Genomic DNA, 27,256 nt, shown 5'->3' on the forward strand with positions numbered 1-27,256 from the left:
CTAAAGAGCTCTGGCAATACCTCAGAAACACACACACACACACACACACACACACACACACACACACACACACACACACACACACACACACACACTGCAGTGTATGACTGAGAATTTGAGATCCAACACAATTTGGACTTATTGCTTATTTGAGTAGATGTTTCCCCTCCTCTGTCATGCTACACTTAGCCCTCTGACAGGTGCTGTGAATGGGATTTTGCATTTTATTCCTGTCCATCACTTTTTAATTATAATTTCTTTCCACCTGGAGAGTCCACAGACACGGGCAGCAACTTGTTTTTGAGACCAGTGAAAGCAGAGCAACACCTTGACCTGAAACAGATGGCAAACCAACGCTGAGGTCAGACAAATAGTTAACCGGCAATTGAGCCAAGGAGGAGAAAACCCATTGAACAGATGATCTGAAGTAACTACTAGCGAGGATTTGGCATGCAGCAGCTGTGGAGCAGAGCTTTAACACTCATCATTTTTTCCCTTCGCTGATAAAGTCAGTCAGCATTGTCCCCTTTTTTTCCAGACCTTGTTGCTATGTGTACACAGCGCAGGAAATATCTGTGACACGCTGCCAACAATTGTAGGGAAACCAGGCAGAAAGTGAGAGAAAAAGAAATGCACATAGACTTTTAAGGTCAATCTTTTTATCAGGGAAGATGTTATGTGTGTTATGTTTGCGTGTGTCAGGTATAGATATGGATATAATCGAAGCAGTTTATCTAGGTTGTGTTTTGCGTACGCGCGCATGTGTGTGTGTCCGTGTGTGTGTGCGTGTGCGCGTGTCAGTCTACATTTGGAGCTGTGACACAACACGAGGAAAAGATTGCCAGTGAGCTGTCTCGGTAATTGGTGCTTACCTGGCAGACTTTTGCACACATGCTTGTGCACGCGCTCACACACATATACAGAATGACATTAACTGCAGGAGAAAATGGCAAATATTGCACTACCTTTCTCCTGCGTGTGTGTGTGTGTGTGTGTGTGTGTGTGTGTGTGTGTGTGTGTGTGTGTGTGTGTGTGTGTGTGTGTGTGTGTGTGTGTGTGTGTGTGTGTGTGTGTGTGTGTGTGTTAAGGGACTGGACGCTACGCACAAAACACACTATGAACCTCTGTCATAGACTGCAGGCCATCGGTGCACTGAATGGTCTGCTGCGCGCGTGTGTGTGTGTGTGTGTGTGTGTGTGTGTGTGTGTGTGTGTGTGTGTGTGTGTGTGTGTGTGTGTGTGTGTGCGTGTGCACAAGCGAGCGTGTGTCAGCTTGCTTTCTGTATGCATGGAGACATGGCTGTCACCCATCAGCTCCATCATGTGCAGACAACCAGCTTTTAATCTTGCCCCCCCCCCCCTCCCTCCCCCCTCTGTAGCTCTGCTAAAGGCCTCATCCCCAAACAAAATCAAAACAAAAACTCTGCTAAAGCTTATTTTTATCTGCAGAAGAAAGAGAGAGAGAAACACAAAAGCATGACAAACAAAATAATCTTCAGCCTTGTCAATATTGTCATAAAATATTTAGACTTGTGAAATGAATCAAGTGAGTGAATCAGGTCATATCACTTTTCGATGTAATTACAGAAAGTTTCTATGGAAATAGTGAACCACATTCACCAACTCCTGACCCACCTGTGGCTTTTAAGCAATCTGGCTTTCTGTTGAACTCGACACTAAATAGTGCCGAGGCAGATGTTGCATGAAGTAAATTACATGGTGAGCCGACTTTATCCATGTATTTATTTTTACAGCTCACACCTGTCACCTTGGTGAAAGGTCACTGTGTGTGTTCGCTTCAAAGTTTCAGAGTTCAGGCGCATTAGCACACTCTGCTATAATAAACTGTGAGTTGATCAGAAGGCATCATTTATCTATCATAACAACTCCGGTGTGTGTGTGTGTGTGGGTGTGGGAGTGTGGTTGTGTGTTGAGATACATTTTCTCCTTTTCACACACTCGGACAGAAATACAAACTGACACACATCAGCTGAAGTTTCTTTTGCTCCTTCTTTTTTTTTTGGAGAGCACATTCGTCCTTCATGGAATGCTGTAACTGTTATCCTGTTTTTACGGCAGCGATAAAACATCTTGGTCTAATTATTTCCGTGTGAGTTGGAGATCTTTGGTACACCCTGCGCTGATGTCACCGTGATGTCCGCCAGCCAACTCTAATGATTCCCTCCGCGCGCACACGCACACGCACACACACACACACTTTACTTTTCCACATCTGCTCTCTTGCAATACATTCGACTCACGCCGAAGAAAATGTGCTCGCTGGGATGAGCCGACAGGATAAGAAATGTTTTGCGTTTAATTCTAACAATTAGCATACATTAGCCTTTTGCACAGAGACGGAGTGTTTTCTTTTCTCAAACCTTACAGCTGAAATCCACTCGCCCCATGGCTTGTCGAGAGAGAAGCCATTTCCATTTTCCATTATTTATTAATACCTCTTTGTTGTTGCTCATGTCCTAATCTCATTTCCTTTAGTCATTAGCGTTGTTCGACATCAAACACAGCTGCTAGAGCAATGCGTGTAGGGGGGAGGGGGAGAAAAGTGTGGTTATTGCTGTTGGACACTCACTAAAGACCCTTTTTAACAATGCTTAGCAATGCGGTGGAATATTTTTCTATTCAGCTGTTAAAATTCTCAATCCGAGCCATATCGGGTTTTGAATAAAGCAAGCCTTTAGTGTGTGTGTGTGTGTGTGTGTGTGTGTGTGTGTGTGTGTGTGTGTGTGAGTGACTGACTTCTGGTGACCTCTTTAACAATAACATCTTCTGTCTCAGTCTCGCCGGGAGAGATTAGCCACACATGAACTCGCAGTCCCATGATGCTTTTTTCATTTGCTTCCTACCTGTTCATTACCATAACACTCCTCTATCATGGCATTGTGGGGAGATGCAGTCCTTCGTGCATTGTTATGCAAATGCTTTGCTCTGTGTCTCGATGCAAGCTATTGCTACGTTATGCTAATGTTGTGTCATGCTAGTGCTGTGTCATGCTAATGTCGCGATGTAGCAAGAAATGGAAGGGAATGATGCAACTGGATACAAATGAAAGGGAGATTTCCCCTTCATAAGAAAACTTTTTCTTTTGTTCCTGTCATAGTTTCCTCGCGTGGATTCGGACAAAATTAGCTTGTTACATTTTGCTTTGTTGCCACTACTGGCCTGTAAGTCCCACTTTTATGGCTCTGTGCTCTTGTTTGAACAAAGACAAAAGCTCAGCATTAAAAAAAAAAGTCTGACTTTTAGAACGTGCAGCCTGTGTAAATTACTTTTTTATTGTCTGTCTGCCAGTTTGATTTAATAAAATAAAAAAAACGTATTTCAGTGTTTTTTTTTTCACTTATCAGACTTTCCCACAAGCGCAGAAACAGTTATTCTTTCTTTAAATTGGCGAAATAAAAATATATTGTTTCGGTCAGTGACAATAGGTGTGTGTGTGTGTGTGTGTGTGATAATACTTTGTACTGACCCATTCTATTTCTCTGGATGTTTCCACAGGATGACAGTGATGGGATCCCGTGGTCAGAGGAGCGGGTTATGCGAAAGGTGCTTTACCTCTCCCTAAAGGAGTTTAGGAGTGCACAGAAACGGCAGCTGGATGGAGATGGGACCCCAAACTCCAATGGTAAGACTTCATGCCAAAGTGTTTTTGTGCTGTATGTTGTAGCTGTTTCCTTTACTACAGTATGACACCGGTAAATTGGTCATTTAGTGCTACATGGCGTATAACAGGAAAAAAACTAACTGACCAGATTTATTTAAACCACAGGAATACAATAATTGCAAAAAAAGTTGTAGTGGTATATTCTGCCATATCCTCCAAGTTAAGCCAGATGTTTTAACATCCAGTACCATTGCATGCCAGTCTAAGAACAAGTTTATTTCACCACTTTGTTCTGAAAGTGGATATGGGTATGAACATATCTATTCCTCCCCCGTCCTGTACTTGGAAATCTTTATTTGGCTGAGGTAAAAATAAATTGAATTTCTAAAAACTTTCACTTTCTTTTGACAAAATGAAAGCAAAGAAACGGCTGCTGTGGCATTTTGTGGTGTAAATGTCAGAGTTGCCAATTTTGTCTGGCTTTGTCAGGCAGTCTCGCTCTTCATTCCTTTAATTGAAGGCGACAGTTTTATTAGTCTGTCTATAAGTGGAGCCTAAGCGTGTTTACTTTGACGACAGAAACTAATTTTACTTTCCAAGGAGAGATTCCAAGGAGAACAGATGATCAAGGACTCTTTCCTTTTGTTGTGGGTCAGTGGGCAGCGAGCTGCTGTCCTTCACTCTGCTGTCTCCGCGTGGCAGCCTCAAAGGACCCCTTGAAATGAAAGTATTTCCCTCAAGTTTTTAAAATGTTGTTTACTCATCAAACCGAGGAAGCTGGAAGAGCGGCGTGCTCCATGCCACAAACACAGACACGAGAAAAAACCTGTGTGGAAGGGTTGTGGCTCTTTTCCAGCATGGACATTCACACTCATTAAAACATTAAAACACGGCCGAATAGATGCACTGACATGAATTAATACTTGAAGTCGCTTAGTTCCATGGAAATGTAATTCCAGGTGGACGCTCGCTACAGTAACAGTTACAGGATATTGCTGTTGGGCCGTGTAAAACCTGAAACATAGCAAGAAGAATGAGAGCACGGGGGGATGAACAGCTTGTTTTGAACCAAGCTGCCACCATGTCTTTGTTTGACACTGGTGCTCCAACACAAAAAAGCCCTCTGCCAGCCAACAGCGGAGATTTTGAACTTCACACGTGCCTCAGAAGCTATTCTCAGCTGACATTAACACAACCCAGACACCGGAAGAAAGGAAACGGGAGGAAAAAAGAGCCTCTGAAAGTTCACACCCAGCCAAAGAAGCCAGCCATCCAGCTAGGCAGAAAGGAGACAGACAGACAGGAGGGAAGTCTCTTTTGAAATGTAGCTTATCTTTTATACCTAGTGTTGTTTTTTCCCCTCTATTTTTTTTTTTTTTGTCTTTATTATACATTTTTTCACACCTTTTTTATTTCTTCTCTCTCCGTCTGTGCGGCGTGCCCCCTCCCCTCCCTGTAGCTAGTGTATCTCTGTGTGTCTGTCTGGCATCTCATAGCTGCCACTCCAGAGCTCCTCGGGGCCTTTTAAGCCGCCGCGGGTAGCTGACCTTATCGCCTGAATAAAAATGACTCATTAGAAAGCGTCGGCGGCCCGTCGTGCCGGGGGTAACGACAGCAGCCTGCGCTGACACAAAAGAGAGCCCGGCTGAATAGACGGGCCCTGCTGTTTTAGAGCACTGTGGGTTAGCGAGGCTTTGGAGGTTCTGCGAACGGCACAGTTTCTCCCGGCTCACATGGATGTTGCGGTGAAACTGTCAGCCATTTTGGAAGATCACACTCAGCGTGCGTTACATCCTAAATGGGCAGCTCCCGCTGTTTTAGAGGACTGTGGGTTGGAGAGTCTGGGCTCATATTGGGGCCAGATATGCGGCCACAGTTTTCAGTCTCATATGGGTAATATTATGAAATTATCAGCCATTTTGGAGCCACACCGTGCATGTACATGATCCTTACATTTGTCGTAGATGGCGTTTGAGATAGGAGATAACTGTTGTATGTATATAATTGGTCAGTTAATGGATTACTTGATTGGCAGAACACTTTAATAACTGGATAATTGCATAAGCATAAATGTCAAACTTTGCTGTTTTTAGCTTGTCAAACTGGAGGATTTATTGCTTGCCTCTGTTTGATATTGTTATACATGTTATGTTTGGGACTGTTGGTTGCACACAAGTTATTTTAAGGCATCACTTTGGGCTCTGGGGAGCTGAGTGGCAGTGTAAAGTGTTTTCTTGAACATTTGTTTTTTACTTTAAGAAAGAATAAATTAAAGCAGAAGTGCCACAAACAATAATTTGTCTTCTGAACTATTCTTTTCTCAATGAGTTCATCGTTTAAATTGTCAGAAAATAGGAGGAAAAATTGTATTAACTTTACTATCATGGTAGACTAAGAATACCAGAAGATATCCACAGAATTGTTGGCATTCTTTATTAAAAGCACATTGACGTTTGAAATAGTAACATCAATTATGTTGAATAAATGAATCTGCTAATCTGTTCTGCTCTGATTATAAGAATAATGAAATACATGTTTGAGGTCTATACACAGGATCTGGGCCAAATCAAGGCACCCACCATTTTTTAAAACATGTGTCCTCTGACCAAAGGAGGGTACAGCAGTACTTCCTTAAAGCAGCATTTGTCATTTGTTTCTCCATCTTTACCCCACCCACATACACACCTCCATCCATCCCCAGCCTCTCAATTTCTCCTCCTCCTCTCTCCATCACTGTCTGGCAGCAGCGGCGATCTGTTTTAAAGGGGGTGTGGCAGTCTGTCAGCTGCATGTGTGTCTGTGTGTGTGTGTGTGTGTGTGTGTGTGTGCGTCATTCTATCGCCCCACCCACCCAGCCCATAGCCAGCAATCATGCCATCTCCACAGCCACTTTGCGTCTGGTCGTTGGCAGCCGTCCATCTCTGTGTACGTCACACTTCCTGCTTCTCCCGCTCGCTACCTGCATTATTTACCAAATGACATTATGCCCTTCTGTGTCCCGGCTTCCGTTTGTTCATCCATTCGCCCTTCTCCCACAGCCACATTCCTCTTCTCCTTTTTTCATCCCTGTTCCCCTCCCTCCATCCGTCTGTCCTTCCGGTTGTCTCTCCCCCGATGTAGGCTTTCATTACACGTCAATAGGACTCTGGTTACTGCTTTCTCCGCAAGCTCCCGTCTCCTCTCTCCCTCTCGCTGCTCAATCTCCTCGATGTATCTCCACACCCCCGCTCTCCAACGCGATAGCCTCCTTTCTCCCTCCGGTTCCCTTCATCTGTCTCCGTCTTGCTTTTTCTCACCATCTCCCTCCGCTTTGTCCTTCCTGTCCTCTGCTCCGTCTGTCTTAACTGCCCACAGTATCTGTCATCCAAACCCTCCTTTCCTATTTTCATTCTTCCTCCATCGCCACCCTTCCTTCCTGTTTCCCACCCTTCCTCTCCTGTTTTCCAAATCATTAAAGCTGCGTCTTCTTCCTGTGCCGCCCTCTTTCGCCGTCTCTTACCGCTGGACCGATCCGTACCTCTTTTCTCCCCCTGCTATCTTTCCTCCCTCTCCATTTCTCTGAGTGCTGTTGATGGAGGAGTTGGCTGCTGGCCAAAAACCCAGAAGGGGCTGAAGAGAGAGGGCTCCCTGTTTGCCCATTTCTCTGACTGCCCCCTCTCTGTCTCTTTCTGTCGGTCTGCCTGACTCGTCGGTCCTACCCTTTTTCTTTTTTTTCCGGCGTCCCCCTTCCTTCAGCACTCGCTCTGCTGTCACTCTGCTGTCTGTCTGTATTTCCCATGCCGCCAGCCCCTTGCATGGCCAGAGTGGCAGCTGAAACACTGTGTGGGCCCGCTGTTCCCTCTCTGTAGCAGAGAAGGATGGAAGGTTGGATAAAAGGAGATAAATAAGAAAATCCCAGTTCGCCAATCGAAGGAGAGTTTAGGTTTGGAATCCAAAAGAGATTGCATTTATTCTGTCCTCAAGCTCATTTTATACAACGGCTGAAGCCATTACAGAACCCCATCTTTCTCTTTGATGCTTTAGATTAACGGCCCCGAACTGCACAAAGCAGAGGCCATGTTTCTGAACGGCCCATTGTTTTAGGCTTTTGTTCCGGTTTGTGGTAAGTGTCATGCAGCATTGTTGGGTCCAATTTTGGCAGGAAGAGCAATTTATTTAGAGCTATTTGGAAACCTTCTGCCAGGCAGTCAGTTTTACTATCTTCCTCTAATCTGACAAGCTTCTGGGAATAAATACTACGGGGAGTTTCCCTAAAATAAAACTTCCAATCGTTTCTTTTAATATCATCCAACAGTTTTAATTGTATACAGGCTCAGAGAGTTGCATGAACAAAGGGCATACAATAAAATGGTAGTGCTCTTGTTTACAAGAGAGAAATTAATATAAAGGTCTAGTACAACATTAGAATTCTGACTGCAAATTGTACAGAATTGTTCCTTTTTATGCGATGGAAGTTAAAAGACAGATTACTACCATCTATCTGCAAAGCTAGAAGCAAGAAATAATCCGATCATAACCATCTGCAGTATATTAACGGCTCTTATGCGGTTCCTCGTACTCCAGGTTTGGCATGGCACTCATTTTCACATTAATCTGGTGTTTGTAAGTGTAATATAGAACCGATAAGGGCACACTCTGCCCCATTATGATTGTCTTTCCTGTACCATGACTACTCTGCTATAGCTCTACTTATTACTGCAGCTCGCACTAATGGGCTCCTCTCAGCCCTGTGATATGCTATGCTACCCTGTGTACCTCTGCTCTCTCCCTCCTGCTCTCTCTCTCGAGACTTTGAGGTGAACATAGTGAGGCGATCGGCTTATTTAAGCATGCATAAATCTGATTACAACCCCCCCTCCCCATAAAAGCAGCTTTTGAAATTGCACACTAGCATTGTCCTCCGTTGCCCCATCCCATCGCCAGCCTTTCACCATTGCCGCCTCCAGAACCAGGAGCTCTGGTTAAGGCTCCTTGCCTGTCTGCCACATTCGCTCATCCCCAGCCCTTTGCCTTCCCAAGATTCCCAGCTTTGGCCCTCAGGTGGGCATCCATGTGCAACCAGCATATGTCAAACAACTCTTTGGAGGAATGGGGAGGATAGCTGGCGAGTGTGAGCGAGTGAGAGGGGGCGGTGAAACGGGCCTCTGCCTGTTTGTTTGTGCTCTGTGGGGACATCATACTTCAGTCATTTTCTGAGCACAATTAAAGCTAATGAGCAATTTCGGTTTTTTTTTTGTTGCTGCGGTGCAAGATTCACTGGCACAGCACATTGTCCCAAAGTCGCGATAAGACTCTTTGCGCCATCTCCTTTCGGCAGTGCCTCCACTAATTATCATTTTCAATGTCCTAATTCCTCTCAATCTTTAGAATTTATCCTATTTTTCCATATCTTTCCAAAATGGGGATTAATTAAATTCCTTATTGCCATATGAAAGTTTTTATTTTTGAAAAATTACAATTTTGCCCGAAAGGAAAAACCTTCCTGTTCTCTCAGTGAACCTCTTGATTGATTAAAGGCAAGCGGACGGAGCCTTTTGTGCTAACCCTGACATTGTAAAGCAGTGATTCACTGGCCTATAGACTTAGTGGCTCTGCAACCATAAAGCATTTCCAGCAGTGCAATGGCCTTACTCATCATGTCGGCGCCTGTTAACTTTCTGACCGCAGCGATGCATGTCTGATGACTGTACCTCAGGCTTTCAGGTACCTACCTGCCCTGCCTGTGTGCTGTGGGAGAAACTAACCGCCAGTGTGTCTATGCAATAATGAGAAAGTGTGTGTGCTCATTCAGCCCAAAGCACATTCATGAATCTTAGTGAAATCATACGTTTTAAATCTCCCTTTACCTGCTCTACAATTGTTCATCTTCATCCTGTCTCCTACACTGTCATTTGATCTTACCCCCCAATGCCTGGACTTGTTCGATAGCATCCTCCTCACTAACGGGATATCATTCAAGTTGGCACTTATCCGAACCCCGGCTACACTGCCGTTATTATCTTAATTTATTTTCCTTGTGACACCCACCATTAGGAGTTTTTGGGTGCAGGGTGATTGACACATCCCTCCAAAGCGTCAGCCAAATGGAATTTCACTGTGCGTGCTGGGAAGGTAACAAACTAAGGATCCCTCGGTCAGAATGACACGCCAGAAGAAAGGTGAAGGCAAAGTTTCATGACCGTTCTTGGTTGAACGAGGCTTTAATATTCAGCGAGTCATCGTTTGCTTTGGCAAAATAAATGTGATTAATTGCACAACATGATGCACCAGTTAGGCATGAATAATTGTCAAAACCGATCCCGACGGGTAAAATCAAAATTAGAAACTGTTTATTGCCACGTACGATACACATACGAGGAATTTGGCTCTGTGAATGTTGCATCACATTCAACACTGTGCAATAGAATAAGACATCATTTAAAAATAGGAAATGTGAACATTTATAATAGGATAGGCAAACAAACAACCATGTTAAAACTAGTACATTACTAAAGAGTTGGGTGTTATATTATTAGAGAAAAGTTGTGAAGAAATGATCCTGGCGATGCAAGTGTCTGAGTCAGTGGGGGTCCCGGGCTTTTGGTTGATGAGCTGCAGATGGGAAGAAAGAATTTGATGAATTACTGTCGGTGTCAAATGTTTGATGGCTGTGTTGCTCACTCTCTGATATAAATCTTCAGCCCTGCAAAGTGATGTTCCAGCCCTGGGTCTCCAGTAGGTTTCAGTCTCCTTAGCAGCAACCGCATTCTGATGTTTTTAGATAAGCCTTTCGGCTTTGAACCTCCCCCGCCGTTTCCCAGATAACTTTGCTCTTTCATACACCGTTGTTGAATCAGACATGACTGAATGACACGTTCCAGGAGTCGCAAGAACTGCCCATGAGAAATCAGGCCTTGTGCTATCTATTTAATTTGGTTGTCTCCCTTAATTACTATTGACTTCCTCTCCTCTGTTTGACCTAATTTGAATTCTCTGTGCCTGTTGTTGCTTTTGATTTCAGAATCTGTTTGGGGGCTTATTTTGTTTGTCTGAGTTGCTTGCTAAATATTTGATTAGGGCTCTGCCAATTGGGCTCACTAAGAACGTCAGGTCCAGCAATATCTGTTCCGTTCTCTCATTGCCTCAGGCTTGTTTCTTTTTTTTAATAAATTGTCAAAGGGCAGACATCACGTACGTCAGCAGTGAAAAGCAGTGGCACCTGACAAAGGGAAATGTGGACAGAAACATGAATAAGTAACTATCCTCACTCCTAAACTCGCCCCTATGATGCTGCAGTAGTGTTGGCACGACATGATGAGAAGGACTGCATGTGAGATGGACCATGTGTCACTATGTTTTCATTGACTGCCGACGCTTCCTGCTCAGGAGCTCCGTCTCATTGTTCAGTCTGGATCGCTCTGTATTCATCCCCTTCTCTCATCCTGTCTTTCCTCTGTTTTCAAATGTTCTGCACACTGTCAGCTAAAGCAGAACTACCATAATCTTATCAAAATAAATGTGCCTTTAGCCCTCTCTACTTCATCAAATCAAAAACAAAAGCAGAAGGCTTTATTAGCGCTGTCAGATGAAAACAATGTTTGTTCCCTAGAGACTCGTGTTGTATATTATTGTAATGCAATATAAAGCCCCTGGATCATAAAATGCCCACAAAGGACAATGCATGATCAGAAAGCATATTTTCTTTTAACCCTTTTGGTGCTTCTCTCCTCAGGTTCGATCGCCAATGGGCAGCTGAACGGCTCGGGGTCAAAGGGCAGCCATAAAGAAGATGGGTCCCTCCGCTCTCAGGGCCACGGGAGCCGCGAGTACGGTGAGGACGGTCCTGCAAAGAAAAGGTGAGACTGCGTGTGTGTGCGTGTGCGTGTGTGTGTGTGTGTGTGTGTGTGTGTGTGTGAGAGTGTAAGGTTCCTCATCCTGTTGGGGCATTGAAGAGCTTCCCAGAGCGCCGAATCTTGTGTTGGTGTAGAATTGTGAGTCGGTCTTGCGTTCATATCAAATGCTGCTGATACTGAGAGTGTGAGGTAGCGAGTGCGATGAGAAACTTTGCGCCCATGTTCCGAATAGCAGCTTAGTTGTGATAAATGTTCTGTGCCCTGATGGTTATGAAGCTGCCACACGATACCAGCTGCCTCCAAGTCCTCTGCACTGTTTGACACACACACTTTATCTTCCTCCATTGTTTTTCTCCATTGCTTTCTTTGCGTCTGTGCATTTCATTCCTCTCTCTCTCACCGTGCTGCACGTATTCTCTCTCGCTCCAGCAAAATCAATTCAGAATGTTCATTGCAATGAATTATATATTTAGTGTTCGCACTCTTCCCCTCCCCCTCCTCTTCCTCACTCACAAGTGTTTACAGTAACATTTTTGGAGAAGAGCAAGTTGGCCATTAGTTCTTTAATAGAAGATGACATTCAACAGAGAAGTGTAAACAGTACCATTTTAAAGAGCTGCGAGGTCTTTTAATGAGCACATGCCTTCATCTTTTAATGCAAATGCCATTTCAGTCATTTATAATTAGCCACTTAAAGGAACGTCACTGTGCATTTCTAAATGAATCATTTAAAAGTGTAACTTGTTACAGAATACAATAAGCTGTTAATTTCCGACCGGCATGAGGTTTTTTTTTTTTTAAAGAAGGCATTCATATCACAAGCAGATTATTGCAAAGGATTTTGTCTGTGGAAATATAATATTAATTTTCAGATAGATTGGTATAAACACTGCTTCGTTTTTAGACAAATGTTCTTGGCAAATTGAATCAATGGGGTTTGGAAAATGTAATTCTTCTGTAATGCTTTAGGCATGAAGCTGATTTTAAAGTCACGAGCTGGAAAATATAATTTTCAAATAATCACGCTGTATAGAGTGTAGGACAGATTTGAAAAATTGGCCGGTGCTGGCTACAATGCCAATGTTTTCCCTCTGCCTCAAAACCACATGCACTCGCATATTACAAAATGCACAATTACATTCATGCTTATATTTGCAGCAGCCATATACCTTTTTTATATCTATAATCTCAAGCAGCCAGCTATAGATGGCAGGTGTGTGTGTGTGTGTGTGTGTGTGTGTGTGTGTGTGTGTGTGTGTGTGTGTGTGTGTGTGTTTGAGAGAGAGCGTGGTTGCATGCTCGTTGTATGTGTTTTGTTTTGTTCTGCCGCTAGTCTCTCTCTCTCTCTCACACACACACAGTGACAGGGCATCAAAGCGTCAGTGTAAAGCTAGGGGCGGAGTCTGGGGCCGGACAGCAGCAGATGTCCCTCTGTAATGAGCAGCCCATACAGGCTCCATTCACTGCGTGTCAAGCACCTGCCTCAGTCCTGCTCGCTGTCATTCGATACTGTAACCTCCAAATCTGAGCACGTTCATGACAAGCTTTCATCTACCTGCCTTTGAAACAGAACAGTGGGCCTCTCTGAAACATGCACGTTTTTCAGCGGGCCGCTTCAGAGACGGAGAAGTTCGAGATGTTGTAGACTTTGGAATGTGTGCAAATCGTTAACCCTTGACTATAAAATAAAGCTCGACGTGTAGAAGAAAGACAGACAATCATCAATTTCTGCAAGTTGTCTTGCTGTGTGTGTGTGTGTGTGTGTGTGTGTGTGTGTGTGTATGTGTGTGTGTGTGTGTGTGTGTGTGTGTGCGCATGTGTGTGGAGTTCAGGTGAAGGCCAACTTGCCCCATGGTTTTTACACACACACACACACACACACACACACACACACACACACACACACAGCAGGGCTGAATGAAGAAAGGCCTTCTATCTGATGCTAATGAAACACAAGCCTAGCCAGTACTTGGCAATGCCTCGTGCCCTCTTAAAAAGCGTATTTTGTGTGCCTGTGTGTGTGCGCGCGCTTTGTGTGTGAAGGATGACTCCCGTGCCTTGGCATGGCTGCCCCGCACTGCTCCTGAACGGGACCAACTGAGATGATGCCAGGAGCTTTTTTACACCTGGCACTCGCCAAAACAGAAGGGAGGAGTGGCGGCGTTAGCCGGTTCCAAATTTGAGCCCAAGTAAAAGTTTCACACTGCGGAGAGAGGAAGAAGGGATAGACGAAGGGAGAGAGAGAGAGCGAGGGATAGACTGGGAGGAGCAGCCGAGAGAGGAAGAGAGGCAGGGACAGAAGGACAGGTGCGAGTGATTTTTGGCAGGAAGCGGCCCCCTTTAGAAGTCTTTGAGATCAACTCTATGTTTGCCTTCCCATGCTCCTGAGATTGGTGGTGAGACTGGCAGCACATCCCCTCCAACATGCCAGCTCATTGTACCCCTCTCCTACCAGCATGACCATATTCACCAATCGGGTTTCCCTTGCCAAAAGTGGGACGTGCACACACACACACACACATACACATTCACACACACACACAAACTTACATTCACAACCCCACATGGTCTCGTCTCCACTGCCGTGGTTTACTGACCTACTTATATTCCTGCACCTCTGTTCCTCTCCCACATTTGGTTCGTATTTAGTCGCTGAGGTGTTGAAACAAGTCCCAGGGATGGCGTTTAAATGGTATTTAGTGAAGTTGTTGTCTTGGCTGGCATGTAGGATTCAACATTATTTGAGGTTGAATACTTCTTTGGAACCACTGAAGGATGTCTTTTAGTGCAGTCATAAAACCAGCTGCTGCCATCATTTTGTCAGCATCTTGTACATAATGTCAGGTCATTAAGGGAATGAATAAATCACTCCTCTCATTGGCATTTTCATTTAGTATTGCTGATCTCACTGGTATAATCTTTCTTTTTTGTCATTGGTGACATTCTTTGTGGCTCGGCGTCTATAGGTCTTCTGGGTTTCAGTGTGCGTTAAACATGATTAATCTGGTAGTAATATGTGGTTTGTAAATGTGTCACGAATCTTAATATGTATTTCACAAGTAAAAAAAAAAAATCTTTTGCGTTACATTTGCTCATCTGATTAATGTTTACAAGAGTGTTTCACTGCGTCGCCCCCAGCAACTTGGCTGCTAGTTCAACTGAACTGTGCGTGAGACCGAAGACAAACTTATTAAGCGCCGCAAAAGTGTGGGTGGAGCGTGTGGATCACAGGTTGAGTGGCCCTCTTAAAGAGCCTTCTTAACTTCATTTCTGGATTTCTCTCACTCTCTTTTTCCGTCCCTCTCCTCTGTGTCTCTTTCTTTTCTCTCTTCGTCTTCACTGAACCCCACTTTTGGCTCTCTTTGAATCTGCTCTCTCTGTTGTCTCAGCCAAGACACACACTCTCACACTCAGCTGCTGCCGCTTGTTTTGTTTCGACTTAATGAATGCCAAGTGTATACACTACACACACACACACACACACACACACACACACACACACACACACACTCACACACACACTTGTCTTGTCTAGCGTAACCAATGACTCTTGTCAGTAATGCATAATCACCATTTCCATTTATAAGGGATTACATGCATGTGCGCGCAGGTCTGCACGCACGCTATGAATGTGTGTGTTAATAGAGGCCCATAATGTGTCTATTGATTTACTTTAGATGTGAGGGAACCTATGTTCGGTGCTGTACTACTCACACCTTTTATGTAGTATTCATACATTAGGGGAGTCTTCACACGCACACACAGGCGGCAGACATGCGCTGCTCTTATTAGCAAGCGGGACAGTTATCCCCTTTAGCTTTCATCCAGTCGATTTGGAAAGGCAACTTTGATTCTGCGGTCATGTGGTGACTTTGTGTGTCTCATTTGGAACGCCACTAAATACTGCGTCTGTGTCACTGAGTGCAGTTTAAACTCTTGAGCATTTGTCTCTCTTTGTTTTTGCTGTCTCGCCCTCTTTGTCTGTCAGTGACTCACCCCTGCATGTCAGCATGTCAGTCTCCGAAATCTCCTCTACACTCTGTTCTCATTGTCGCCGTGTCGCTGCAGCTTTATGAAAGCCTTCCGCTCCTCTGAGATGCCACGGTGAAGGAGTATTAGCCTTCGCCACAGTGCATGATGTCAGTCAGCACACGGACTCGCTCCCATAATCACTGTCAAATACGAGCGCTAGCGTTGTGATTGGCGCCCAGATTAACCATGTTTCAGCTGGTTTGCGTGGTGCCTCTTGACAACAAAATCTGAATGGTTGACGGGATTTACGGTCAACTGTTATTTTTGTATCTGGAGCAATTTGGGGTACCAACCCAAGGTCCGAAAAGTCTTTTAATAGTGTGTTTTCTATTTTAGATGCAAACTCATCTATTGTAATCTAAACTTCTAATATGAAAAAACAGAATACCATATCAATATAGTATATATGACTTCAAAATAATAATAATAAAATAATTTCTCATTTTAAGACCCCTCTTAAAGTGAATTCACATGTTCCAGTTAAAGCCAGAATGTATTGAGTTTAAAGGAAACTGGATGAAGTGTCTGTTTGTGTTTGCTGCTTAGATCAGCAGGTTTGTAGGTTTGTGTTTTTTTTTTTCAAATCTGTATGCTTAGTTGTTCTAAGCATAGCTGCAAGATAATTCCACGTTTCCTTTTCAGTTTATGCACCTTTTTACTTATTTTATACGAGCCACACTATATTCCGTCTGTCCCAGATCTTTTGTTTGGGCCCCAGTCTGCTGTGTCTCAAGCCTCAAGGCCTTAAGTCCATTCAAGGTCTCTGAAGGTCTATTTACGGGACGCTGGCCTAATTAGACTGATTGCTAAGCACACACAGAATCCTCTGATGTTTATTGACTTGATCTGGCTGTGGTCAGCTACTCCCAGGGTGACTGAGGTGGTCTGCAAGGTCAAAGGTCATAGGGTTTGAGTTCAGCACATGTTGTGAAGTGGGAAGGGTGGAAAACAGCCCTGAGCAGTGGAGCTTGACTGCGAACAAAGCCTATATTTAACTGCAGGAAGCACAGTTTTATTCTGTATGTTCACTCTGGCTGCATGTTGGTAAAGCTCTGTTCGTGTTTTGAAGTTGTTTGTTTTAGTGGTGATTAGCTTCAGCACAGTGCCACTTTTGTGCATTAGCATTTTTAAGGTGGCAAAGGGGACATTGGCGACTTCCACCTGACCTAATATGGCATTTAAATATATTCACAGAGATACAGCTTAGCGTGATCTGTTGTCAAGATGTCTTTTCTCTCCACATCTGCCTATCTGGCCATCTCCCCTCTCCCCGTTTCATTCAATAAAAAGAGGTGGCGAGTGAAAAGCCAAGGTTATATTTAAATATGCACACAGGCCCTGCTATGTCTTTTATCTCAAATGAATATTGGCCTCATGGTCCTTCTTGAAGCATATAGCTGTCACGGCTGAACTGGGACAAAGAGACGCACATGCACACCATCACATCCCTGAATAACAACCTCACATTTATCTTGATGTCAACACAAAGCAGTTGAGCGTTAAAACCATATGCTGAAGAGATATACAGAAATACTGTTGAATATACATTACTTTCATGGTTATCGAGGCCTGTTCATGTAGACTGTCTGTACAATACAGTGAGCAATAACTGGATGTCTGATCACATACGTGTCCTCTCGGTGGCCTTGTCTCATTGACTTATGGTGGTGTTTGTTTGTGTTTGGTGTGCACATGCTCAATGTATACGTGACTGGGGGTTAATACAGGGGCTGTTTGCACATGTGAAGGTCACAAGGTTATGGGGCCAGTTCTCTGCAGTGTCATCCCGCCCCTAAATACACGGAGACAGAAAAACAATAAACAAATTGAGCAAGGCGAGTGTTCAGTTACAACTGTTTGGTTTCCCAACACAAATCCTGAAACGGATGATGTGTGGTCAGCGTAGTCTTTTACAAAGAAGGTTTTGCAAGCTCTCAAATTTATCATGATGCCCTTTTAACCCTGGCAATTGCTCCCTCGAGGCCGTGAAGTAACATCTTTTTCATCATTTTATAAACTAGAATGCCGCTCTTAAATCTGTAATGTAAAAGGTATACAGTGAACGAACGGTTATATGCGATGCTGAAAGAAGTTCGGTGTCTCTGCTGAAACATGGCAGCCTTGGGACTGCTTTGTGTCTTTCATACAGATGCTGGAAAGCTCACGCTCACACATACACATGGTGTCCATTACAGTGTCATCATTGCGATTATACACACTTTCTTTTACACTCTTTCATCTGCTGACGGGTTTGATCAGAACAGACTGTCCGACAACACACACACACACACATAAATAAAGATAGAGACATTGATTAAAGGCATAAACACATTTAATCCCTGCATATAAACATTCATACACATTTAACTCTCATGTACATGTCCGTTCATGTTGCTCTGATTTAGACAAAATTAACTTACACACACAAGAGCGCACACACACACACACACACACACACACACACACACACACACACACACGAGAGAGCCTGCACACACACACACACATGCACAAGCACACACTCACAGAGCCAGCTGCAGTGAGGTCGTCTTTTATCAGGACCATGTGGGCCATCTGGAGCCAATTAATACAGCCCCTAAGGTACAGACTCTGGATCAGTGCTCCTCTCCTCACACAATAACCTTTACCATGGGAGGGAACAAAAAGTCTGACTTGAGTACAGCCTCATGCCAACATCTATCAAACTGTGGACGAGCTTGATTCAGATGTGCCGTAGTATTTCTGCAAAATGGCCTGCAGATTTTACATGTGTGACGTAGCTTGAGCTACTGGGATGAATGTGAAAGTCATTCAAATTAGACCATTATTCAAACATACTGTATATTCTTTGGTTTTGTCAGTATATTGTTTTTGTCAGTTTGTGTGTTTCTTTTGGCCGTCTAACAGATATCTGAAAATAAAATACAGAGACTAATTGTTTTTCTTTAACCTGGCACGCTTTCCCACTTAATCAAAGCTTTCTTTCTTGCTCTTTTTCTTTCTTGCTCTTTTTCTTTCTTGATCTCATTCTCTTTCTAGTGATTTATGTGGAGTTTTGGAATGGATTCAATTAAGACATGCTATTATTTTCCAATTAATACTTCGGCTATGGCTTGTAAAGAACTTCACAGTATTAAGTTCAGCCGAGTGCTTTAAAAGTCAGAGGACACATTTGCACAAATCAACACGGGGACCACTAGCTCATGTTCCACTTGGCAGTCCTATCCCAGTGTCAGATTACAGTGGTACAGCAAAGGTCTGAAACCAAACCACACTGCGACTGACACACACACACACACACACACACACACACACACACACACACACACACACACACACACACACACACACACAGCCACGGCTCCACTGTGGAGGACCAGGGCATCGTATACAAGGGACACAGTGTCGTGTATGACCTTAGAGCCCAGACACACGCGTCATGAAAGGCCCTCTCACGTTAAGGTGTCATGGTATCCACTAATTTAGTAAAGGGTTACATTTTTAAGCTATCTTTGGTTAACATGGAATAGTAAAAGTAGAATCTGGCTTTAAATGCCTAATATAATCTGAATAATTGGGTTCACATTAGGTTAAAACCTGAGTGTCAGTCTTCATGTCTAACTTTAGATGGTGTTGGTTACTTTTCAAGATAGATTTCACCCAGTAACACAAGTGACACATTTTTGCTTGAGCAATTAAAACAGATTAATCTGTAACATGCTGTGAACTTCAAACCACACATTGTACACAATGGACTCCATTCATCAATATTGAATATACGTAAAGATTTGAAAGATGCTGAGCCAGCAGCTTAATCAATAAATCAAACAGGGAGACTGCTTCTTCAACTATCAAGTCCTGCCTAATTGCCACTAAAAGTATTTTGCATCTATTACAAGTGTTTAAATCACAAATTAGTTGTTTAATAAATCAGCTGTTGTCAGGTCTAAATACACGCAAGTGCTTAGTCATCTAGTTTCTTCCGCTCCGCACCCCGCCGATGTGCTTAGGCTGACAGTAAAATGGTTTAAGGAGCCAGCTAGGGTTGGAAGTTTCTATTTGTAAAACTCTTCTCCTCGACTGACATTTATTGACTGAGTGTGAAGCATAAGTTCTGTTTTTCCTGGCTTCCCTCCACTGGGAAAAGTCTGAGATCAGAGTCAGTTACTGATGGAGTGTGTAGACGGTGTCTTGCTCTGTGACACTCCAGCAGGGCGGATGCTTGCCAACGCAGCATAAATGGAGATGACCACGAGTGCCATCAAGGAAGTTCCCATGGAAACATCACTGGAAAGGTGTTGATAAGATGGAGACTGAAGAGGGTAGCTCGACGTCTGTGATTGACAGGGTCTGTGTGCAGAAGTGTGATTTATGTCAACTGTTCACGACTACGCTGCCTGAGCACACGGTGGTCTGGCTTTAGCGGAGTGGAACACATTAAAGAAGCTGGGGCTCATCTTTCTCTCTGCCCCGGTGTGCCTTCATCACCACCTCCTTCCCATTTTTCATTTGATGTGTTCGAGCGAAATCACAAAATGGCCCTTTATCCTCTCCCTTTCTTCTTCCGTCTTTCCCGGGATTGCTGGCTGACAGGATCGTCAAAATTTTCACACTGTCTCTCCCGGAGATAATCAATGCCCTAGCAGCAAGGGTGGCATGTGTAATATTAGACATTAGAGCAGCCCTTTGAAGGGTATGGCTGGGGGATAGCAGGAAAGGATGGAGGGAGGAAGGGATGGATGAAAGGTGGATTAGAAAGGGATGAATGGGGACATCCTGCTGTAATCTCTTTGCTTTTCTTCCGCTTTTGCTTTTCTGTTTTCTCTTTTTCCCTCCCCGGGTCTCTCCAGACCTCCTCTCATTCCTTCAATCGGGGGAATCGGTCTAATTTGACTTGTGTGAGCTTCACTCACCTGCCATGGCACTACACCTATGAGTGTACTATAGCTCAACACGCTTGGGAACATGTTGTACCCTGGCTGACGCACTCACTCCCACAGCGCTCCTCTGGGCAGACAGAGGGCGAAGTCTGAGGCTCATGTTACCACTCGGCCCAAAGCACAGTGGCTGCACAAGGCATGCCATTGCAAATTGTTCCCATGCCCATTTCTCATTATTTACATGGTCCTCGGGACACTGAAGCGTGTGTGTGCGTGTGCATGTGTGCGTGTGTGTGTCTCAGCATTGGCAAACCTTTGAGGCCAATCAATCATTTCAAAGGAAATTTATTAAATATGTGTTACTATAATTGTTTTCGTACTGTAATTTCTGATGCCCCTTAATGGTGATAAAAGCAGTAATTCTGTTTCGCCACCTGGGCGTAGTTTACAAGGAAGAGAGCTCTCCGTCATGTTTATAGTAATTACTTCTTACTGAAGTTGCAGTTTTCATAATGTAAGGTGATAGGGTTTTATTTATCCGTTCCTCCCGCCTGTAGATTCACTGCCAGACCCTTCATTATCACTTCATCACTGAAGCAGATCTGTTTTTTATTACCTTTTTATTTTCCCATCTTTTGCTATTAGCGCGCCAAAAGATACAGAACATGATAACTGATTATACAAAAAGGAATGTACATGAAGAGAATTTAGTCCAATTGCTAGAGATTAACTCTAATCAGGAATGTATTTTAGCGTTTGTCAGACTCGGCATATCTCTCATGTTAGTTAATAGGTAACAGATAACAGAGGATCGTCCAAGGGGAACCTGAGGCCGTCTAAAGAGACTCTGGTTGACTGTCTAGACAGGATGTAGTAAGCACAATGCTTTATTAGCTCATCTGTCTCTATCCCTATTCTTTTTCACTGTTGCTTGGGCTTTATTTCTGATGTCAAACTGTCTGTGTTTTTCTTCTTCTTTTTTTTTTAAATTTGTGTTAGTTCCCTCTCACTCTCATTTTGTCTGCACCTAAATAGGATCCTATTTATCTAAGGCCGCAGCAATAAAAGTATCTGGAGTTCAGCTTACCAAAGAGGCTTTTACGAGAGCTTCATCTCTGCTTACTATTTAGAAAGTGTTCATAGCAATGAGCTTAGTCTACATTGCTCCCCCATTTGCGCTATTAAATTGCAGCCCATTAAATTCACAGGATGGTGAGCGGCTTCGGGTGGCTGCACATTTGAACCGTGCATGAGCATAGCAACCGTTACGCAGCCAAGCGCACATACAGGTGTTCCCACATGGCCACAGTGAAGTCTATGGAAAAGCCTTGTTGTACATTCTTATTAATATAAAAAGGACTTGATATATTGGGGTTTTAACGAGAGTTTGGAGTGTGTAACAAAGCGTTGTTCCTTTAAGATCCATTAAAGTCTAAACGCACGCATGTACTCGTACAGTAGATGAACACTGACGCTGAAAGCTTGAGCAGGTTAGAAGAACAAGAGGAAGGATCTCTAAAAAGAGGTGGAAAAGAGGAAATTCCCTGCATTTGGCTTGAAGTTGTTTTAATTTTTTTAATGCACCTTTCAAATATTTAGCTTAGAGAACAAATTAAACATGGAGACTTTATATTTCCATATTGTGTTATCTGGTTGCTCATGTTTTAAATAGTGTGTGTGTGTGTGTGTGTGTGTGTGTGCGCCTGTTCATACAAGTGCGTGTGTCTACATGCCAAAATGGACGTGGTGGCATGTTTGTGGTTAAAGTTCCTTAACTCTGGTTGAGTTATTTGTGTACATTGTGTAACCTTCCTCACCTCGATAATCTCTTCCCATCTCCATCAGATGTCTTCTTTCTCACACACTAGCTACTATATCATTGCTGGTCCTGCAGTCACGCAAACCTGCCCCCTCCCCTCCCCCCTTCTCTCCATCACTTCATCTCACTTTGTGGCTTTCTCCCGCTCTGCACTTCCGTTTCCCTCATGGTCACAGCAGAAGTAGCGTGGTATAATGGTGTGTGTGTGTGATGAGGTCACTTCATGAGGATAGACTTGAGGTTGGGTAGGCAGAGGTATACGTATCTTTTGTGTCTTTGAATGCCCATGTGAAAGTGTTTACTTGTTGAGTCCTACCATGTGGAGGTGTGAAATGAGGAGGAGGGTGATTGTGCTTTTCCTCACACCTTTCTCATCCTTTTGTCTCTCTGGCTGTTTGTCACACTCTTCTACAGTAACAACGTTTTCTTGTTAGGCGCGATTGATTGGTGGCGTGCCCGCGTACGATCGCGCCCTCTCTTTGCTCCCTCCGCCTCTCGGCTCTCGCCTGAACGATGTTGCTCCGTACGAGAGTACACTTGCGTCATCATCGATGTGACATTTGTTTATGGTGTTGCTACGGTATGAAAAAGCGCTACCCAATGGCAAGATGCTCCGCCCAAGCAGACGAGAACAAACCTCTTGCCTGCCTTCCTGCGTTATTACCCACGGACGCGCAGCTCAGAGGATGAGATCGGTGTGTGCTGCTCGGGGTCAAGTGTGCTCTGATCTGGGTCGCGTTCCCTGATGCGAAAGCCTCCCAGCTGGCCTTGAATGGGTTTTGATTTTCATTGGTCCAATCACGGCCTTTGTCTGTTTAATTTGTTACCTATTCTTTGTATTTGTTAGTTTGTTTGTGTTTCTCTCTTCCATTCTTTGTATGTATCTTAATACTTATTACCTTAATACTTATTACCTTTATGTGCCGCCTTCTTGCCCTGTCCCCTTTCGCTCCACATTTTGCAAGGAAAGCACGGCTGTGTGTGAAGTGACACCTTATTGTGTGGTTTTGCCTATTGAATTGTCATGTTCTTTGTTCTGTAATGCCAGGGGAAAACGCTACATCCTTTATGCACATAGCTTTTAAGTGCGTGTCGAAATGAGGCCGCGCTATAATACCTTCTTGTCAGTGAAATGAGTGATTAAACTTTTCACTGCCACATTTATTTGGAGAATAAAATTGTATTATTGTGTTTGCAGAGAGAAAACTCCTTGAACGACATGTGTGGTGAATGTTCGAAGACTCAAAATATAAACCAATTAGATTTGTGTAAATGCAGATCACTTTAGTGTAATATTGCATTCCTACTTATACAATGCAAAGCTGGTCGCATTCGCAGGCTTTTGTTTACGGATTGTTTCATTGTAAACAAACTGGGAGTGTGCAAACAGCCGTTTGTTCAGTTTTCTCACACCTCACATCAAATGCAGCGCTTCGGCATTGTGCGTGCAATCATCCCTCAATTTCTCACATATTGAGCTTACACCCATGCCACGGCGGGAAATTGACACGTTTTGACACCACACTGTTCTCTGATTGAAGTGTAATCGGAGCTCTGCACCAAATGCATTGTGGGTGTTCTTCAGACATGATCCTATCTTCCCTTACTTTAATCGGGTCCACGGCAAATTGACAAATAATACCAGGATATCACATTGCTTTTATCATAGCTCTCTGTCCTTCTCACACACACAGCAGCACTAATCGATTCATGTGGCCTCTGGTAGTCTAGGAGTGAGTGTGTGCGTGTGCGTGTGCGTGCGTGTGCGTGCGAGCCGGTACCTGCCTTGTGTGGACATACTTCCATTGTCGGGACTCGTATTCCGTTTGAAGACAAAATGCACGTCCCCATATACAATTTAGGGTGAAGATTTGGTTAAAGGTTAAGATAACGATAGGTTTGAGTTAGCTGTAAGGCCGGTAGTGGTTAAGGTTAGAATATGCCTAAATGTTAAGTGTGTTAGAGTTGGTGTCCACACCTAGATGTGTGTGTCGGCAGGGTGGTGGTGTGACCGGTTAGGTCCATCACTTTCTCTCAGACACCCACTTCTTTAATATTCTTCTCATTCCCTCGCCTCCACTGAGGCACACTGAAATGAAGAGAGAAAAGAGACAAGCAGAGAGAAAAATGAGAGCGACATCTCAAAGGCTTTGTGCACCGGAGAGGATAATAAGTGCAACTTTGAGAAAGAGAAAAAGTAGAACATATAATGGTGGAAAGGTGAGAAAGAAGTGAAAAGAGACATGCGGAGAGATGAAGATGGCTGATTAATTATCTTTACTGCTTTCTACTGGAACTACACACACGTGTGTGCAAGTGTGTAATTTACTTGGGTAAATGCGTTCATTTACATGCAAAAGCATCCAAACACTCACTGATTGGCCGTGTGAGATGAGCTGTGTGTCCATCCATGATAAGCTCGCACCCAGTCCCCTCTGAACTAATGTGCAAACACTCACACACAGAGGTGATCAATTCTTCACTACAGGGTAATTGTTTCAGCGATCCACTCCACAGTGAGACAATAGCCATCAGGCCACAGTGATGAACATGATGAGAGTGTGTGTGTGTGTGTGTGTGTGTGTGTGTGTGTGTGTGTGTGTGTGTGTTCGTGCACGTAAAAAAGCAAAAGTATGATTTGAATCGGCTGAATGCTACTTTGTATTCCACGGAGATGGATAGGGATGAATGATGTCATCACTACTGTACAATACTGTGCGAATGTAGTGGTATCCACATGTGTGTTCATGATTTTTCCCAATGTATGGTTGATTGTATGTGATTGTTTGAAATCAAGGTGATTTGTCTTACATCGGTCCCGAACATAAAATCAGATAAAATGTATTAACTTTCCTATTATCTTCCGCCCTCCTGGCCGTCTCTTTGTCATGTTGGCTCACTACCCTGTGGAGCAGGCACTGTTGTGTTTAGCTGTAATCAAATATTACATATCGGTTGCTTAATCTGTCCTTCCTTTTCTTTTTTCCCCCCCCTCTCTCAGACCACGGCTCCAGGCCCAGAGGAAGTTTGCCCAGTCGCAGCCCAACTCTCCCAGCACGACGCCCGTCAAGGTGGCCGACCCGGGCATCCTGAACACCGTCCTGGCCACTGTGCCCTCAACATCCCTGTCATCGCTCTCCTCCTCATCCCTTTCCTTGTCCATTCAGGACCTGTCCAGACGCAAGCCCAAGACGGAGGACTTCCTCACCTTCCTTTGCCTCAGAGGTAAGCCGCAGCAGAACGGAGCAGATGGAGACATAATTGCATGCAGACCCACAACCAGCGGTAGGCACACTGGGATGTTTGTTTGTTTGTTTGTACGTCTTGCTTTAGTGTTACAGATTTCAATGCGCGCCCTGGACACAGGTTTCTGCTGGGAAGCAAAACCACAAATTGGTTCAGAGTCTGGACGACAGTTTGCTACCGTTTGGCAGTCTTTAGATAGGTCTGCACTATGTAAGCCTCCAATTGCAAAGCTTATGAACACACCGAGTGTTTCCAAGACCTGTCGACAGTAAATGCAGTCCAGTGCAGAGATGTATTGTCTCATACGAAGCGCTAAAGAGAAAGTCGAACTTTGGTGAAACACATTTTCTAGATGCACATAAAGGCGCACACACGAGCAATTCAAGAGCACGCACAGCACATTCTGTTAAGTCAGGTTTTAATCACCCGACACTCAGTCAAACTCACACACATAACAGCACACACATACTGCAAATAGTTATGCACTTGCCCAGGGCTAAGATTATCCTGCGTTTCATCAGCTTACACATCTCCCCCTCCCACCTTTCAACAACTATCTATCTCTTTAACACCCCGCCTATCACCCTCTACCACAGCAGCTGTTATAGTACTCACATATAGTACTCGCACTACAAACACTACACCGGTTCATCGACACTATGTGGCACCTTCAATCTCAAGTGAACTGTAAAAAATATGGCGGAGTAATTAGAGTGTGTTTTGATTATTGGGATTGTCTCAACTAGGACAAATATTTGGGTTAAATGCAGGCACTTACACACTATTATCACACAGCCACATACACTGCTTCAGTACTGTCACTCAAATAAACTCCCTTTACAGTAACTTAACTTCTTTTCCTTTGCAGTTATGAAGGATTCTTTATTCATGTTTTATGCTCTGTTGACCAGCGAACAGAGAGGGCCACTGCAAAACATTTCTCCGCTGCTAAAGATCTAAAGTTCTGCTTACTTTATTTTTCTTGGGAAGTTTCATGACCCAACCTCTGAACCCTCTTTCTAAAACATTTTCAACAAGACGATCACAAGGGCAGAAATATACTGTGAATTGTTTTGAACTTGGAACAGACATCATGTCTGCTTTCAAAATTCTTCACAAAGATAATTAATTGTTTGTATAGTTTCTCCTTGTGCTGATTTTACAAGGTGAGATAGATGTTTTGAACTACACTACATGTCCTTTATTATATAGGTAGACTTGTACAAAAGATGTAAGGACACTCGACGACCCTTCACAGGACACTTCAATTAATCATAAGCTCTAGCTTACGTTCATGCCCGTCTCAAATAACCCTCTTAAATAGGAGAGGGTGTGACACATTCAAGGCTTGAATAATACAAAAGTTTAGGGCCATTTTTTTTCAAACAACCTTGGTCGTGACTCCTCTTTGCTATCTTCTTTTTTATCCTTTGTTAAATATCTCACTCTCCTTTTTCGTGAACATGTCCTCACAGCCAGAATTAACTCATTTGGAAGACAAAACCCCTCGCTTCAGATTAATTTACTGTTATCATCATTAACCTCTGCCCGTCTTACAAAGTAGGCTAAAGACTCAGGAGAGTTGAATTTAGATTAAAATCTGTTGGGACGTGATGGCTATACGTTGCTATTCTGACGAGAATGCTCCCATTATGGAACGCCATCTTAACCTTACAGGGCTCGATCAAGAACGCATAATTGGAGGTTGCTAAAATCAACGGAAGCCTTTGGTGAGATGGGCTTTTGGTTTGCATATATAGGCCAGGATGGTACATAAGCTAATGATATAATATCCCATATACTTTGAAGTTGAGATCATTCTGGGC

At 43.8% G+C, this 27,256-nt stretch overlaps 1 protein-coding gene across 3 annotated transcripts in view; it reads left to right on the plus strand.

Moving 5' to 3' along the window:
• jarid2b (jumonji and AT-rich interaction domain containing 2b) overlaps positions 1 to 27,256 on the plus strand; it is a 100,734-nt gene that overhangs the window by 44,323 nt on the left and 29,155 nt on the right. For 2 of the 3 annotated variants that reach the window (XM_068575726.1, XM_068575727.1), the window contains exons 2-4: positions 3,516 to 3,642; positions 11,333 to 11,456; positions 25,186 to 25,409. In XM_068575726.1, the coding sequence (XP_068431827.1) occupies positions 3,516 to 3,642; positions 11,333 to 11,456; positions 25,186 to 25,409 (475 nt within the window). The remainder of the gene's footprint in view (positions 1 to 3,515; positions 3,643 to 11,332; positions 11,457 to 25,185; positions 25,410 to 27,256) is intronic. The other variant, XM_068575728.1, reaches the window with a different exon arrangement.

Source organism: Clinocottus analis, unplaced genomic scaffold (assembly GCF_023055335.1).
Source record: "Clinocottus analis isolate CAN_PGR_092001 unplaced genomic scaffold, fCliAna1.0.p SCAF_14, whole genome shotgun sequence".
Taxonomy (NCBI): domain Eukaryota; kingdom Metazoa; phylum Chordata; class Actinopteri; order Perciformes; family Cottidae; genus Clinocottus; species Clinocottus analis.